The sequence below is a fragment of the Acipenser ruthenus genome, chromosome 17 (genome assembly GCF_902713425.1).
Source record: "Acipenser ruthenus chromosome 17, fAciRut3.2 maternal haplotype, whole genome shotgun sequence".
Classification (NCBI taxonomy): domain Eukaryota; kingdom Metazoa; phylum Chordata; class Actinopteri; order Acipenseriformes; family Acipenseridae; genus Acipenser; species Acipenser ruthenus.
Window position 1 is genome coordinate 33,776,019 of NC_081205.1, and position 17,224 is coordinate 33,793,242.

Consider the following 17,224-nt stretch of genomic DNA (forward strand, 5'->3'; position numbering starts at 1 on the left):
TAATGGGACTGACACATACAAACATTGACCTGCTGAGCACTGGACTCGGTGCTCAAATTGATGTACAGTTTACAGGGTGTGTATGTGTTTGCTTTTTGTTTTCATTTTCATCATCACATTGTGTTGTTTCCTCTTCTGCTCTGGGAAGGCAGACCATCTCTCACTGTACTAACACATGTTGTTGTCCAGGACACTGGTGGGCAAATAACTGTTTCAGATTGAAATTCTTTTGCTGGTTTTGCTTCATGGCATAGGGTTAAACCAGTGGTACTCACTTGTGACAGTTTAAATATATTCCAGTCCTGGACCATGTCCCAACCAGGTCCTTTAATTGAGCAGTCCAGAGCCTGGTTAAATTACATTTCCCACTTAGGTTTCTTGAGTTAATGGTGTTAAAAGTATTAATTGCCCTTTATTTTAATATAATTTGTCAATTATGTGATTAAAAAACAAAAACTTCTGACATAATTTAATTGCAAAAGTAACAAAAAATAATAAAGTATTCCCTCCTCCCCAATCCCAGGTCGGCTTCAGGAAGGGAGGTGTCCACTCTCTGGGTGCCATGGGCAGGAGGACCCAGCTGGAGGTGATCCTGACTGGCCTGCTGCTGGTGACGGTCCTGGCCTTGTTCGGGTGTGCTGTATCCCTGGGGATCCGCTACAGCACAGGTGAGAGGAGAGCTGGGGGGCATGGGGAACTGCTACAGCACAGGTGAGAGAAGAACTGGGGGCCTGGGGAACTGCTACAGCAAAGTTGAGAGAGCAGGGTGCCTGGGGAACTGCTACAGCACAGGTGAGAGGAGAGCTGGGGCCCTGGGGAACAGCTACAGCACAGGTGAGAGAAGAACTGGGGGCCTGGGGAACAGCTACAGCACAGGTGAGAGAAGAACTGGGGGCCTGGGGAACTGCTACAGCAAAGTTGAGAGAGCTGGGGGCCTGGGGAACTGCTACAGCACAGGTGAGAGGAGAGCTGGGGCCCTGGGGAACAGCTACAGCACAGGTGAGAGAAGAACTGGGGGCCTGGGGAACAGCTACAGCACAGGTGAGAGAAGAACTGGGGGCCTGGGGAACTGCTACAGCAAAGTTGAGAGAGCAGGGTGCCTGGGGAACTGCTACAGCACAGGTGAGAGAAGAGCTGGGGGCCTGGGGAACTGCTACAGCACAGGTGAGAGGAGAGCTGGGGCCCTGGGGAACAGCTACAGCACAGGTGAGAGGAGAGCTGGGGCCCTGGGGAACAGCTACAGCACAGTTGAGAGAGCAGGGGGCCTGGGGAACTGCTACAGCACAGGTGAGAGAAGAGCTGGGGGCCTGGGGAACAGCTACAGCACAGGTGAGAGGAGAGCTGGGGCCCTGGGGAACAGCTACAGCACAGTTGAGAGAGCAGGGGGCCTGGGGAACTGCTACAGCACAGGTGAGAGTAGAGCTGGGGGCCTGGGGAACTGCTACAGCATAGGTGAGAAAATACTTTCTTTGGCTTTTGCTCTGCAGATTTTGTTCCATCATTCAGAACTTCAGAGTGGGACTGTATACACATCTAAATACCAGTGTGTTGTTACTGAGCTGTAGTGAAGTGTAATGTTGCTGGTTCCAGACCCAGCCCGCACCATGTGCCTGACAGAGGCCTGCATCACGGTGTCCTCTAAGATCATCGAGGCCCTGGACCGCAGCGTGGATCCCTGCGAGGATTTCTACCAGTACGCTTGTGGGGGCTGGATGAAGAAGAACCCACTCCCTGACGGGCGCTCTCGCTGGAGTACCTTCAACAGCATCTGGGACCAGAACCAGGCCATCCTCAAACACCTGTTGGGTGAGTCATCAGAACCAGACTCCTCAAACACCTCATCAGAAGCAGACTCCTCAAACAGCTGCTGGGTGAGTCATCAGAACCAGACTCCTCAAACAGCTGCTGGGTGAGTCATCAGAACCAGACTCCTCAAACAGCTGCTGGGTGAGTCATCAGAACCAGACTCCTCAAACACCTCATCAGAACCAGACTCCTCAAACAGCTGCTGGGTGAGTCATCAGAACCAGACTCCTCAAACAGCTGCTGGGTGAGTCATCAGAACCAGACTCCTCAAACAGCTGCTGGGTGAGTCATCAGAACCAGACTCCTCAGATACCTGATTAGTTGATTTGTGACTTAGAAATTATAATTGGGCCTCAAGTGACCACTTGAATGTGCCCTGTTTCAGTGCGTGCTGTTTCAGGGTAAGGTAGGGACGACACAAGAACTTGTAGCTAACGTCATCATAAAGCACCCGTACCAAGCTCTCACCCAGCGATTACATTTGTAGAACAGTAAACACTCTGGGTGCTTTATCGACTCTGGGTTCGTAATAATTGTGTGTGGTTATCACACCCTTCTCCCAGTATTTATTTCTGTGCATCACCTTTCTGTGTCATTCTTTCTTACCAATAATTTATATACAGGCTAACTTCACTATAACGAACCCCCCTGGGACCTGGAGAAATGTTCGTTATATCAGGGTGTTCGCTATAATAGGGTTTGGCATTTTTCTGTACCAGAATATAATGACAAAACGGCAAATTTGAATTGAACATCAATATACAGTACTTTTATAAAGATTCCTTCACACTGATCAACATGTAAACGGTATTGTGACAAGGTACTCATGTCACATGTGTGGGTAACCGCATTGCAAGACAGAGAGACATGGGAGTTAGAGTTGAAACGCCAGCACAGGCACGTAGGATAAACACAAAACAGAAAGTAAACAAACGGGTCATGTGACGTTACCAACGATGGTAACGCACAGAGGACACATACAGCAAGCTGTACAAAAGGCAAAATAAAACACAGTACAAAAACTACAAATAAAAGGTTCCACACAGGGCGAGCACTAGCCTTATAAATGAGGCGTCCCGCTCCAGCAACCGGCTACACTACGTAACCCTCGCTATACATCACATGGGCTCACTATCCCCTAAACTAATGTACTGATGAGCCAGTATTCATACAACGACTCCTGCTTCTTCATACGGCCTTGGCTGGGCATTGCCTTCACAAGTACTGTGCTGCAGTTTCAGGGTTGCATAGCTGTCGTTCCTGCAGAGCGGACTCTCTCCTCCGGACTATACGCAGCTCCCCTGTGGCATGGCGTTGCAGTCGCCCCGAGTGATCTCCATCGGATGTTTTTACGCTGACAGACACTCAGTCAAGACCCGCCCACCTGCATGGACTGACACAGCCAATCACTCTCTGCCCCTCCTCTCAACAAAACCTAGCAGGCAGCAAGTCTCAATCGAGTGCCCTTTTGTAAACAGTCATTTGATCAAACATAATAACTCCAAAAAGCACACAAAACAAACCCATTTCCACATATAAATTACACCAACACTAATTTCCCCCTGTGCAGGGCAATCGCCCTGCTACAGGTATGTTTAAAAGAAAACAGTAAAGAAATGATAAAGGAAAGAAGTGGTATGGGTGAGAAGGCAGCCAGCCAGCACTGCAGCGAGGTCTTGTGTACGGGTCTTACAATCTGCTTTTATTCTGGAGAAGCCGAGACACAGCAGTAACAAAGCAAGTGCACAGAGTCAGCCTTATCCGTGGCTGATTCAGATGAACAATTACCTTTGAACTAAACTTCAGAGAAGTCTGCTGAAGACTTTCATGAAATATTCAGTGGTCTTCGTAAGAATATATTATTATGCATGATTTATAAAGCCATTCGGTTTTTGTTTTTGTTTTTTGCCAAGAAGACAAATGCTTCTTTTTTTTTTGCACTGGAGGCTGTGTTTGTAGATATTTCATAGATCAGAAACCAAGTAGATGGTTTTGTACGTGAGAAAAAAGGAATGTAAGAATAAGGCTCTGTCCACACTGTACTATACAGCAAAGATAAATAACACGTTTATAACAGAAGACTTTTTTTTAAATTCTGCCTTCATGTTTTAATCTCTGAGTAGCCAAGAATGACTGAAGCCTGGTGTGTCGACTGCACAGCTGTGTGGTACCAACAGAAACAAGATGCAACATTCAGGCTCAATCCGATGCTGTTCTCAGGAACTATGTGTTCTCCAGTGTTCATTCCCCCTGCAATCCTAAATGTTATACAACTCTGCACCACTGCTTAGCTGTAACACCTGCTGCACGTATACATGATCCCATTCAAAACCCAGGATGCACGCTCCACTGCATATGAAAATCAACAATCCTTAACCCTTGTCTCCATGGCAGTTATAACCTCTGATATTCCATTAGGACATTGCTTGCTGACAGCACCTCTGTATGTAAAGCCCCATGCACTCCAAGCACAGTTATGGGTCACTCCCACTGGGTTAGACACGAAACAGTGGAATCAACGACAGAGTAAGAAATGGCTCTGCAATTAGTCAGTTTTGTAATTGAGAAAGTCTTTAAACAACTCTCTGGGTTTTGTTAAGATTAAACTGAGTGCGGTTCCCAAAACGTGAGACAGAAGATCTGCAAAGTAACTTATTATTAAAGAAAGAACAGAAACAAAGTAACTTATCATTAAAGAAAGAACAGAAACAAAGTAACTTATCATTAAAGAAAGAACAGAAACAAAGTAACTTATCATTAAAGAAAGAACTGAAACAAAGTAACTTATTATTAAAGAAAGAACAGAAACAAAGTAACTTATCATTAAAGAAAGAACAGAAACAAAGTAACTTATCATTAAAGAAAGAACTGAAACAAAGTAACTTATCATTAAGAAAAAACAGAAACAAAGTAACTTATCATTAAAGAAAGAACAGAAACAAAGTAACTTATCATTAAAGAAAAAACAGAAACAAAGTAACTTATCATTAAAGAAAGAACAGAAACAAAGTAACTTATCATTAAAGAAAGAACAGAAACAAAGTAACTTATCATTAAAGAAAGAACTGAAACAAAGTAACTTATTATTAAAGAAAGAACAGAAACAAAGTAACTTATCATTAAAGAAAGAACAGAAACAAAGTAACTTATCATTAAAGAAAGAACTGAAACAAAGTAACTTATCATTAAGAAAAAACAGAAACAAAGTAACTTATCATTAAAGAAAGAACAGAAACAAAGTAACTTATCATTAAGAAAAAACAGAAACAAAGTAACTTATCATTAAAGAAATAACAGAAACAAAGTAACTTATCATTAAGAAAGTACTGAGGAACAGGACATGTTTTTTTTTTCCTGTAATGCTTGTCCTGAATTTCGTGTCTGTGTTTCGGTTGTCTTGGTTCAATGTGTTGCTCTCTCACAGGTGTAACGTTTGCTGTTGAGGATTGTGGTCTGTCTGAGTTCATTGTGTGTGCCAGGTCCTCTCCCGCAGTGTGAGCTAGCTGACAGCACTGTGCTTCCCCTGCAGAGAACACCACGTTTAACTCGAGCAGCGAGGCGGAGAAGAAGACCCAGCACTACTACCTGTCCTGCCTGAACGAGCAGAGCGTCGAGGAGCTGGGAGCCCAGCCGCTCATAGACCTCATCAACAAGGTAGGTCTTCAACCACAACTTACAAAATAACACCAGGGTTACAGAAAATAACCAAAAGCAAAGCAAAACAAACCCTTCTTTTCATTCCAGACTGAGGCTACTCAACTTACTGAACTGCTTCCCATGGCTTAACTTCTTTGAACTAAAGTGAAACATAGGGGGGGGGGGGGGGGGGTGAAGCCCAAATCAGAGACAAGCTTGAAAACTAAAAACTAGGTTGAAGAGGGGTATGGTATTGACAATGACAATGGATTGACAATGGATAATTGCAAAGCATACGACATGGTTTATTTAGATTTCCAGAAAGCTTTTGACAAAGTCCTGCATAAAAGATTAATTCTCAAACTGAATATAGTAGGGATTCAAGGAAATGCATGCACATGGATTAGGGATTGGTTAACATGTAGAAAACAGAAAGTACTGATTAGAGGAGAAACCTCAAAATGGAGCGAGGTAACCAGTGGTGTACCACAGGGATCAGTATTAGGTCCTTTGCTATTCCTAATCTACATTAATGATTTAGATTCTGGTATAGTAAGCAAACTTGTTAAATTTGCAGATGACACAAAAATAGGAGTGGCAAACACTGTTGCAGCAGCAAAGGTCATTCAAAATGATCTAGACAGCATTCAGAACTGGGCAGACACATGGCAAATGACATTTAATAGAGAAAAGTGTAAAGTATTGCATGCAGGCAATAAAAATGTGCATTATAAATATCATATGGGAGATACTGAAATTGAAGAAGGGAACATGAAAAAGACCTAGGAGTTTAGAAATGTCTTCATCATGTGGGGGAGCTATAAAAAAAGGCCAACAAGATGCTCGGATATATTGTGAGAAGTGTTGAATTTAAATCAAGGGAAGTAATGTTAAAACTTTACAATGCATTAGTAAGACCTCACCTAGAATATTGTATTCAGTTCTGGTCACCTCGTTACAAAAAAGATATTGCTGCTTTAGAAAGAGTGCAAAGAAGAGCAACCAGAATTATCCTGGGTTTAAAAGGCATGCCGTATGCAGACAGGCTAAAAGAATTGAATCTATTCAGTCTTGAACAAAGAAGACTACGCGGCGATCTTATTCAAGCATTCAAAATTCTAAAAGGTATTGACAATGTCGACCAAGGGACTTTTTCGATCTGAAAAAACAAACAAGGACCAGGGGTCACAAGTGGAGATTAGATAAAGGGGCATTCAGAACAGAAAGTAGGAGGCACTTTTTTACACAGAGAATTGTGAGGGTCTGGAACCAACTCCCCAGTAATGTTGTTGAAGCTGACACCCTGGGATCCTTCAAGAAGCTGCTTGATGAAATTCTGGGATCAATAAGCTACTAACAACCAAACGAGCAAGATGGGCCAAATGGCCTCCTCTCGTTTGTAAACTTTCTTATGTTCTTATGTTCTTTCCTTTCCCTTCATCCCCATGGATTGATGACATTTGGAGGAAAGAAAGCTAAAGTGACACTGATAAGAGTTTCTGCTGTCTCTCTCTCTCTACTCTTTTGTATGGTTCAGAATTTTTTGTGTTGTTTATTTATCCCTTTTTCAAATAATTCAGAAGGAATTACCAGAAAAATCCCCCAGAGGCAAATTCTCTAGCGTCCAAAGCAGAATATGAACTGATCTGAAGGAGACATGAGACATGAAATGTATATTTTTATGAATGCTGTGAAAAATGTATTTCTACCCTTTTACAATGCTGAGGTTCACTCTGTAAGGTTTTCGGTCCAGTTCTTAATGGATTTATTCAGTTGATACTCTGCTTTGATGTGCTCGAGCCCTAGCTTCTATGAAGCTGCGTCTGTGTGTCTGTCAGTTAAATGAAGGGAATGCTCTTCTGTCCTGTATCTGTAGATAGGCGGTTGGAACATCACCGGCCCCTGGGATAAAGACAACTTCATGGAGGTGCTGAAGACCGTCTCGGGACCCTACAGAGCTATGCCCTTCTTCACCATCTATGTGAGCGTTGACCCCAAGAACTCCAACAGCAACGTCATCCAGGTGAGAGGGAAGATTACTGCTGGCAGATTGGGGAGTTCCTCTCTTGAGGGTGTGAACACAGGTGTCTCCTTACTGCTGGCAGATTGGGGAGTTCCTCTCTTGAGGGTGTGAGCACAAGTGTCTCCTTACTGCTGGCAGATTGGGGAGTTCCTCTCTTGAGGGTGTGAGCACAAGGGTCTCCTTACTGCTGGCAGATTGGGAAGTTCCTCTCTTGAGGGTGTGAGCAAAGGTATCTCCTTACCGCTGGCAGATTGGGAAGTTCCTCTCTTGAGGGTGTGAGCATAAGGGTCTCCTTACTGCTGGCAGATTAGGGGGGTTCATCTTCCTGTTTTCCTCCCTTCCAGGTCGACCAGTCGGGACTGTTCCTTCCCTCTCGGGATTATTACCTCAACAAGACAGCCAATGAAAAGGTGAGTGTCTGTTTCCCCCATTGGCACTTCAAGATGGCGTGGCATACTGCTGACAGGAACGCTGACATTAACACAATATAGAGGGAGTGACTGAGGACTGTTCAACACTCAGTCTGCCTGTCTTTGTGGGCTCCATTAGCCCTAAAGGTGCTATCATCTGTTGATCATTTTGACACTCTCATGATGTCTTACACATTACATAGATATTTGTTGTAAAAAAGTTATTCCAAATACAGAAGACTGTGTCTTGTGCAGCAGGTTTGATGAAGCTATCTGTGACTGTTTGTGATCAGAGCATTGCCTATGCACACTCTGACCTACTTCCCAGCAGTACAGAGACATGCAATGCATTATTTGTATCCTTGGCCGGGGACATATATGCTGCTGACATGCCTTATTAAAGGAGAACGAGTCCCCCTGCCTCTAATACCAGTCTCCAAACCCTGCTGCTTAGAGGGCTGGAAGTCTTCTGGTCAGGATAATGAACCCCAGCTGCAAAAACGGAAAGGTATTTCAAAAGAAAGCCAATATTTCTGTTGTTTTTTTTTTTTTCATTCTGAACTTTCAGCAGGAATGTTCCCACAGCTGGGGGGATAGACTGTGCCTGTGTAATTCGAGTGTGAGTGTGTGTGCGGAGATGTGTCCCTCATAAACGTTTACCACAGTAAAAGCATAGCAATGTATAATAAAGAATAGTGAAGCACGATAAAGCCCAGGCATGTAAGGTAAAGCAGATTTAAAACCATGATAAACAATGGTAACTTCATAGGAAAAGCATGGGGAAGCTAAGAAATTACACTGCAAACTTAATGTGGTGAACTGTTATACGGGGTGTAACACACAGTGTATGATTCTTACTGTATGGAGCTTTACCAAAGAGCCGAATGCATTTTATATGAACAGCAAGACGGCATTCACAAACTAATCAAGTTGGTTTTGACCAACTACAAAAAAGGCTTTTGCTAAACAGTTTAGAAAAGTTAAATGAATAGAAAATGTATTGAATTACTCAACCCCGACTCTAAATAACAGAATAACTGAATGCGGTTTGAGCCGAGTTGCATGTAAAGTGTTACAGCAGGATAAAGGTGGCCCCACACGTTTGGTAGTGAGATGTGGAGATGACCCAGGGTCTGCAGACTGTATTCCATTCACTGAGCAGGTGGTGCTCCTGGTGTTCCTCTCATCCCGACTCCTCGTTGGCAGGTGTTGACGGCATACCTGGAGTACATGGCTGAGCTGGGCATGCTCCTGGGCGGGGATAACAACACCACGCGGGCGCAGATGCAGCAGATCCTGGACTTCGAGACCACGCTGGCCAACATCACCGTGCCACAGGACGAGCGGAGAGACGAGGAGAAGATCTACCACAAGATGACCGTCGCGGACCTGCAGGTACCGTACTCGCCCTGGGTCTGTGAGTCTGTCCATCTGTCCACCCTTCTGAAATTGCTCTGTGCTGTTACAGGGATAGCTGCACCATTACCACTCCCTCAGGGTGTTGTGTCTTCAGTATTAAAATGCCATACCTCATTCCCTGGGGTGGTGTTGGATATGCTGTGCGTTAAATGACATACAGCATGAGCACGGGCTGTATGTCACGATCTGAAACTGAAGTCAGAAACAAAGGCCGGCCCATCTATTCAATCAGTGTCAAAAGCACTTTCTATCTGGAGAACTGGCGCATTATACATAAGCGTGCCTCTGAACACAGAGCCGAGGATGTCTGTAAATAGTTGGCATATCTTAGCAGCTGTTCTTTGCTGTTGATCAATCAATCTTCATTTTATATAGCGCCTTTCATAGTGGACCACCATCACAAAGCGCTTTACAAGATGCAGTAACAACAAGAAAATACATAATACTTTAAATACAGAGAAATGCATAATACATGATATACAGTATAAACAAGTGCCTAATACATTAAATACAGTGGAAAATGCATAACACATGATATAGTAGCATAATACATGAAATAGTAGCAGCAACACAGCAGCTAATAGCAGATATCAGGCTTAAAGAGCATGGAAAGCAAGAGAGAACAGGTGGGTCTTGAGAGTTGATTTAAAGCGAGCGACGGTGGGAGCATCACGCACCAAAGCTGGGAGAGAGTTCTAAAGAGTCGGAGCCATGAAGCTAAACGAGCGTTCTCCAAGTGTGGTGCACTTTTGCTTGGGGATAACAAGCAGGCCAGAGTCGGAGGACTTCAGCTTGTGGGCAGGGACAAAGTGGGTCAGCAGGTTGAGGAGGTACTCAGGACTTGTGTGATGAAGGGCATTGTAGGTGAGCAGGAGAGTTTTGAAAATAATCCTGAATTTTACAGGTAGCCAGTGCAGCTGAGCAAGACAGGGGGTGATGTGATCACATTTTTTACATCTGGTAAGGATCCTGGCAGCGGCATTCTGAACTAGCTGCAGTCAGTTTGTGGTGTGTGCCGGGAGACCACCATAAAGAGAGTTGCAGCAGTCGAGTCGAGAGGCGGCAAATGCATGACAAAGTATCTCCACATCCGGAAGGGAAAGGTAGGGATGGAGATGGTAGAAGGAAGATTTGACTACGGAGGAAATGTGGGCATCAAAGGAGAGGTTGCTGTCAAGAAGTACACCAAGGCTTCGTACTGTGGGGGAAGGCAGCAGCAGACAGTTTCTGAGGTTCAGGGCAGCTATATTGAGATTCTTAAGTTGAGTTTTAGATCCTACTAGAAGGAATTCATATTTGCTAGTGTTCAGCTGAAGAAAATTGGCAGACATCCTAGGCCTCGATGTCTTGAATGCAAGCCGCGAGCCGGACCCTGGCAGAGGGGCTTCCAGGGTTGAGTTTTAAGTAGAGCTGGGTGTCGTCAGCATAGGAGTGAAACACGAGGTTGTGTTGGCGGATGAGGTGACCCAAGGGAAGCATGTAGATTTTGAAGAGAAGGGGCCCAAGAACAGATCCTTGGGGGACACTACAAGTGACTGGGTTTGCAAGACCACATGCATCCAGCATAGAAAACAGATTGCATGCGTCCGGATAGGTAAGAGGACATCCAGGAGAGACAGGTTCCAGAGATCTCAGCATACTTCTGAAGGCGGTCAAGAAGAATGCTCTGATCTATGGTATCAAAAGCAGCAGTTAGGTCAAGGAGGACAAGCACAGAGGGAGCAGCAGCATCAGCATTGAGCAGGAGATCATTCACAAGCCGGAGCAGAGCAGTTTCAGTACTGTGATGTGGCCGGAAACCAGACTGTAGAGATTCAAGCCGATTGTTATTATTATTATTATTATTATTATTATTATTATTATTATTATTATTATTATTATTATTATTATTATTATTATTATTTATTTATTTATTTATTTATTTCTTAGCAGACACCCTTATCCAGGGCGACTTACAATCGTAAGCAAATACATTTCAAGTGTTACAATACAAGTAATACAATAAGAGCAAGAGTAAGAGTAAGAGTTATCCGTGAGATGTATCATCAGCTGACTAGCTACAGCACTTTCAAGAGTTTTTGAGAGAAAAGGGAGATTGGAGACGGGATGGAAATTAGATAAGTCAGCCGGGTCGAGGGAGAGTTTTTTGAGTACCAGCGTAACTCGGGCAAGCTTAAGGGCAGGAGGAACTGAGCCAGAGTCCAGATGCAAGGTACAACTGTTTTCTGAAACTCTGTTATAGCATAGACACCTGCTGTCATGGCATTGCAAGCACTGTACTGGTCATAGCCTGTTTTTAAGCAGCATTCCAGCTGTGCAGAATCATGTGGTGGTTTTGTGATGTAGAATAATCTGCATCCACCCCCCCCCCCCGGATGGGGACTACCTCCCTGCTCCTCTGGGTGGAAGGGGTGCCGCTCAGCTGTACGGCTTCAAGCTGTTTGTAATTCCAGGGAAGACGCTCAGGCTTTGTTCTTTCTTTTTTACATTATTTACACCGGAGACCCGAGGGGACAGGAGATGCTACTTGAATACCAAGCAGCTTAGACAGATGATTGAGTTTCTTATTCTATTTGAAGAAGGGGCTGCAGCAAGTAAACACACTGGATACAGTAAATACAAACAAGTTCAGAAATTGCATGCTGCAGAATACTGCACATCACACTGCGAAATACTTCTTCTGCAGGATAGGTGACTTTTGTTTCAAGTTATGAAAAATATGTAGGTCTCCTAAACCAATGTAACCTAATACAGTACATGTGTTAATTGGTTAAAAGCATTATAACAGTAATAACTGACAAAGTACTGTGTCTTTTCCAGTGTGAAATGTAGTCTTCTCCAGTGTTTCAGTCGTATATCTTCCATTGCAATTGGATATTCAGGATTCTTATTTTGAAGCAAGCGCAAATACAGGAAACTTTTCTTCAAAGTAATAATATAATTGTACTGTAAGTTCTAAAACTAGCAGGAAGAGATTCAAGTGCCCTTCCAAGGCTGGCATGGTTGGTATTAGATTAACAAGATCAATGAGATGAATGGGCTTGGTTTAGGCTGAAAGCAGGTCATGAAATTCTATTGGTTTTGGTAACCCTTCCTGGAATTAGAGCTGGCAGAGCGATTACACACTGTCACACGGCCGGGTGAATAAAACCATCAGCCAAACTGCATTTTAATCACAGGCTGTGAACAGGAAAGGCATTCCTGCAGAAATTGGTCAATTAGTCACAGGCTGCTTGTGGCTTACTAATAGACTGAGGGAGGAACAGGGAGGTGGACAGGCAGGCAAAGAGCAGATTAAAATTCCCTGAGATCCATGCAGTGTGCAGTGTGTAGCTCTGTGCAGTGTGTAGCTCTGTGCAGCGTGTAGCTGTGTGCAGTGTGTAGCTGTGTGCAGTGTGTAGCTCTGTGCAGCGTGTAGCTCTGTGTAGCATGTAGCTCTGTGCAGTGGATAGCTCTCTACACTGCAGTATAACTGTATAGCTTGCTCTGTGTAGATTGCTCTTTGACTCTCTCGCTCCACACTGTGTTGGTTAGCTCTCTACACTGCAGTATAACTGTATAGCTTGCTCTGTGTAGATTGCTCTTTGACTCTCTCGCTCCACACTGTGTTGGTTAGCTCTCTACACTGCAGTATAACTGTATAGCTTGCTCTGTGTAGATTGCTCTTTGACTCTCTCGCTCCACACTGTGTTGGATAGCTCTCTACACTGCAGTATAACTGTATAGCTTGCTCTGTGTAGATTGCTCTTTGACTCTCTCGCTCCACACTGTGTTGGTTAGCTCTCTACACTGCAGTATAACTGTATAGCTTGCTCTGTGTAGATTGCTCTTTGACTCTCTCGCTCCACACTGTGTTGGATAGCTCTCTACACTGCAGTATAACTGTATAGCTTGCTCTGTGTAGATTGCCCTTTGACTCTCTTGCTCCGTACTGTGTTGCAGACTCTGGCTCCTGTGATTAATTGGCTGGATTACCTGTCCTCAGCATTGTCTCCGCTGGACCTGAACGACACAGAGCTGGTGGTGGTGTACGCCAGGGAGTACCTGCAGCAGGTATCGGAGCTCATCAACAAGACTGACAAGAGGTGAGGTGCCCCCCTTTCCCACACCTGACACCAGCAGGGGCATGAGTGGGGCACACTGAGCATAGCCAGCTATTCAACAGAGCTGCTTCAGAGCATTGCTGACCATGTTCTGTTCAAGTGTCTGTTTGTGCAACACATCAGGAACTGGATTTACTGGAATGCTCCTGGAGTGGAACTAATGGGGCTTCCTTCCAGTATATTGCGTGCACGGTGGATGATGCTGAGCCAACAACTAGTAGGGCTCTTTAAAGGAGTGCTAGCCAAGGGTTTAAAACCTTACCGTTATCACTGCCCCTCAGTGTTTGCTCTCCCGTTTTAGCCTGTTGAACAACTACATGATCTGGAACCTCGTGCAGAAGACAGCCTCCAGCTTGGACCAGCGCTTCGAGAACGCCCAGGACAAGCTGCTTGAGAGTCTGTACGGCACCAAGAAGGTGAGGGGATGGGGGAGCAGGGCTTCGTTAGTCTGGTTCACTTCCACTTGTTAATCGTTACATTGCTGTTAATGCAGACGCTTGTGTTTAAAAGCAGAGCTGAGAGGAGCACAGTGAGGCAGAGGTGCTGTGAAATGTTCTCGTTAAGTGGAGGGATCACAGGGGATGATGTCTATGCTTACAGCCTGACAGCCCGGGAACAGCCTGTACCTTTCTGTGAGCGCCTGACAACTAGCAGCCTTGACTGAAATTTCAGTGGCTGCCATGGCAACAGAACACGGCTTTTAGCAAAGGCTAGCGAGCTGTCAATCACTGAGCGAGCACACTGAGCAGCTGCAGGCTGCACTTCAGTCAGCCTCGCTGGCTCAGTACACTGGATACAAAAATGAATGATCTGTTATATCAAACCCACAGAATGAATCTCTGCTCCTCTAAGTACCCAGTCTGTAATAGATGTGTAAAGATGTCCCTCTATTCTCCCTTCCTGTCTTTCTCTTTCTCTCCCTCTCATTGCTCCTCCTCTCTCCCTTCAGTCCTGCACGCCTCGCTGGCAGACGTGCATCGGGAACACGGACGACACGCTGGGCTTTGCTCTGGGCGCGCTGTTCGTTAAGGCTACATTCGACAAGCACAGCAAAGAGATTGTGAGTGCCCAGCCTTCCCCTATCCCCTTACCTGTACCCTTAGTACACACAACAACCCCTCAATAATAAAACCAGTCTCATCAGCACTCCACTCCCACTAATGTAACTTTCTATTTCAGGTCCGCAGACACAATTTTCAGCTGTTTGCTTTATGTTCAAACCTTTGCCAAAATCCAACTTGTAGCAAACCTCACTCATTTCTAATCTTCTCAGTAAGATTCTACAGTGCAGCCAGCTAAAACCTCAATTCCAATATCCACATGTTCCCTGAAATAGTAACACCATGTTAACAGAGTGGGTTTGGTCTAAATTGTTCTGAGTTGGCACTCGACTCAACAATGAGGAAAACAGGAGAGCTGTGAGTTTGTGAAATTACATGTGTGTGACTGCCACCTTGTGGAATGAATGGGCTCTGCAGTTAAAAGTTCAGTTCAACAGTACCACAGTGCTCTGGATTATAAATGGGCCACGCGTTTCAGTCTGCTGTCGTGCTGTACTGCCTACCCTAGGCTGTCTCACTGCAGTTTTATCAGTGTGGAGTAGTGGTTAGGGCTCTGGACTCTTGACCAGAGGGTCGTGGGTTCAATCCCAGGTGGGGGGACACTGCTGCTGTACCCTTGAGCAAGGTACTTTACCTAGATTGCTCCAGTAAAAACCCAACTGTATAAATGGGTAATTGTATGTAAAAATAATGTGATATCTTGTAACAATTGTAAGTCGCCCTGGATAAGGACGTCTGCTAAGAAATAAATAAATAAAAAAATCTTTCCTCTTTATCCCGCAGGCGGAGGGAATGATCAATGAAATCAGATCCGCTTTCAAGGAGGGACTAGATGAGCTCAGCTGGATGGATAGCCAGACCCGACAAGCAGCTAAAGAAAAAGTAAGGGATGCTTGTAATCCATGCATGCATTTATTTATTGCATACAGCTAGGAGACAGGTGGCATGCAGTGCGCTGGCGTTTCTCTGTGCTTTAGGTGTGACGACAGCATCTACTGTCGAAAAAGAAGTGCAGGAAATGATTAAAAACCTCTCCTGTTTCAGGCGGATGCCATCTACGACATGATCGGGTTTCCTGATTTCATTCTGGATAACAAAGATCTGGACGATATTTATGATGGAGTGAGTACTAATCTGAGGGCACAGATGTTAGATCATTTCGATGACTGATAAAGGACGCTGCATACTAATCTGGGGGCACAGATGTTAGATCATTTCGATGACTGATAAAGGACGCTGCATACTAATCTGGGGGCACAGATGTTAGATCATTTCAGTGACTGATAAAGGACGCTGCATACTAATCTGAGGACACAGATGTTAGATCATTTCAATGACTGATAAAGGACGCTGCATACTAATCTGAGGGCACAGATGTTAGATCATTTCAATGACTGATAAAGGACGCTGCATACTAATCTGAGGGCACAGATGTTAGATCATTTCAGTGACTGATAAAGGACGCTGCATACTAATCTGAGGGCACAGATGTTAGATCATTTCAATGACTGATAAAGGACACTGCATTGGATTCTGTTGTGTTGATGATGGGTGATAGACGGTATTGTTCTCTTTCCTCAGTACGACGTTTCTGAAGACTCCTTCTTCCAGAACATGTTGAACTTCTACAACTTCTCAGCCAAAGTGATGGCAGACCAGCTTCGGAAAGCACCCAACAAGGACCAGTGAGTTTACCTGAGAAGCACAATGACCTTTCCTTTATTAAAGTCATGTCTCTGTGCTTTCCCTGTGTTGTTGTACTGTGGGATACTGCACTTAAAATCTCATTTCATGTCAAAGCAGCAGGAATGTGGAAGCTCTGGGCTCCCAGGTCATTCCAGTGTGGAAGCAGCCTCAGTCTCTCAGCTCTAGCATGATGCTGTGGACTATTGTGAAACCTGTAGGGCTCTCCGAGCGGAGTGTGTGGAGTACCTTATACATTGTCCTGTGTGTGGAGAACCTTACACATTGTCCTGTGTGTGGAGTACCTTACACATTGTCCTGTGTGTGGAGTACTTTACACATTGTCCTGTGTGTGGAGTACCTTACACATTGTCCTGTGTGTGGAGTACTTTACACATTGTCCTGTGTGTGGAGTACCTTACACATTGTCCTGTGTGTGGAGTACCTTATACATTGTCCTGTGTGTGTCTCTCTCTCTCTCTCTCACCTGTGCAGGTGGAGTATGACGCCCCCTACAGTCAATGCTTATTACATGCCGACGAAGAACGGGATCGTCTTCCCAGCAGGCATCCTGCAGGCCCCCTTCTATGCCAGGGACCACCCCAAGTAAGCCCAACTCTGTTCTGCCATAGAGCTGCAAACGCAAACAGTCTGGCTGAATCTCTAAACTAATCTAAACAGAGCAGAATCCCATGCAAATAACACCAGGCAGGGGAAGCTTTATCATAGAAAATCTGCACAGCAGAATAGTCACTAAATACAGAAGACCCTTTGCTACCAATGGTCTTAAACACACACTTGTCTAAACAGGCGAGGGCTTTCATAGTGCATTGACATTTCACACCTTAGAATTTGAGCAAGAAAGAAGTTTTGTTCTGGAAAACTTTATTTTTTGACATGTTTTCTTTCTAGGGCTCTGAACTTTGGTGGAATCGGAGTGGTGATGGGTCACGAGTTAACACACGCCTTCGATGACCAAGGTCTGTCACTTTCAGTGTGGATGTGATTCCACTGAACACTTCAACCAGCACATTCAACACAATATCTGTGTGAAGACGCTGGGATGTGTTCTATAGCGTCCGG

At 44.7% G+C, this 17,224-nt stretch overlaps 1 protein-coding gene across 8 annotated transcripts in view; it reads left to right on the forward strand.

Moving 5' to 3' along the window:
* LOC117423531 (endothelin-converting enzyme 2-like) overlaps positions 1-17,224 on the forward strand; it is a 42,410-nt gene that overhangs the window by 22,042 nt on the left and 3,144 nt on the right. For all 8 annotated transcript variants that reach the window (XR_004547800.3, XR_009307605.1, XR_009307606.1 and 5 more), the window contains 14 exons: positions 524-668; positions 1,591-1,806; positions 5,336-5,460; positions 7,319-7,465; positions 7,810-7,875; positions 9,082-9,270; positions 13,237-13,379; positions 13,699-13,813; positions 14,347-14,457; positions 15,242-15,340; positions 15,503-15,580; positions 16,040-16,143; positions 16,637-16,747; positions 17,054-17,121. Coding sequence is in view for 4 of the 8 variants with exons in the window: in XM_034039471.3 (XP_033895362.3) it covers positions 524-668; positions 1,591-1,806; positions 5,336-5,460; positions 7,319-7,465; positions 7,810-7,875; positions 9,082-9,270; positions 13,237-13,379; positions 13,699-13,813; positions 14,347-14,457; positions 15,242-15,340; positions 15,503-15,580; positions 16,040-16,143; positions 16,637-16,747; positions 17,054-17,121 (1,717 nt within the window). In the remaining 4 variants the exon portion in view is untranslated. The remainder of the gene's footprint in view (positions 1-523; positions 669-1,590; positions 1,807-5,335; positions 5,461-7,318; positions 7,466-7,809; positions 7,876-9,081; positions 9,271-13,236; positions 13,380-13,698; positions 13,814-14,346; positions 14,458-15,241; positions 15,341-15,502; positions 15,581-16,039; positions 16,144-16,636; positions 16,748-17,053; positions 17,122-17,224) is intronic.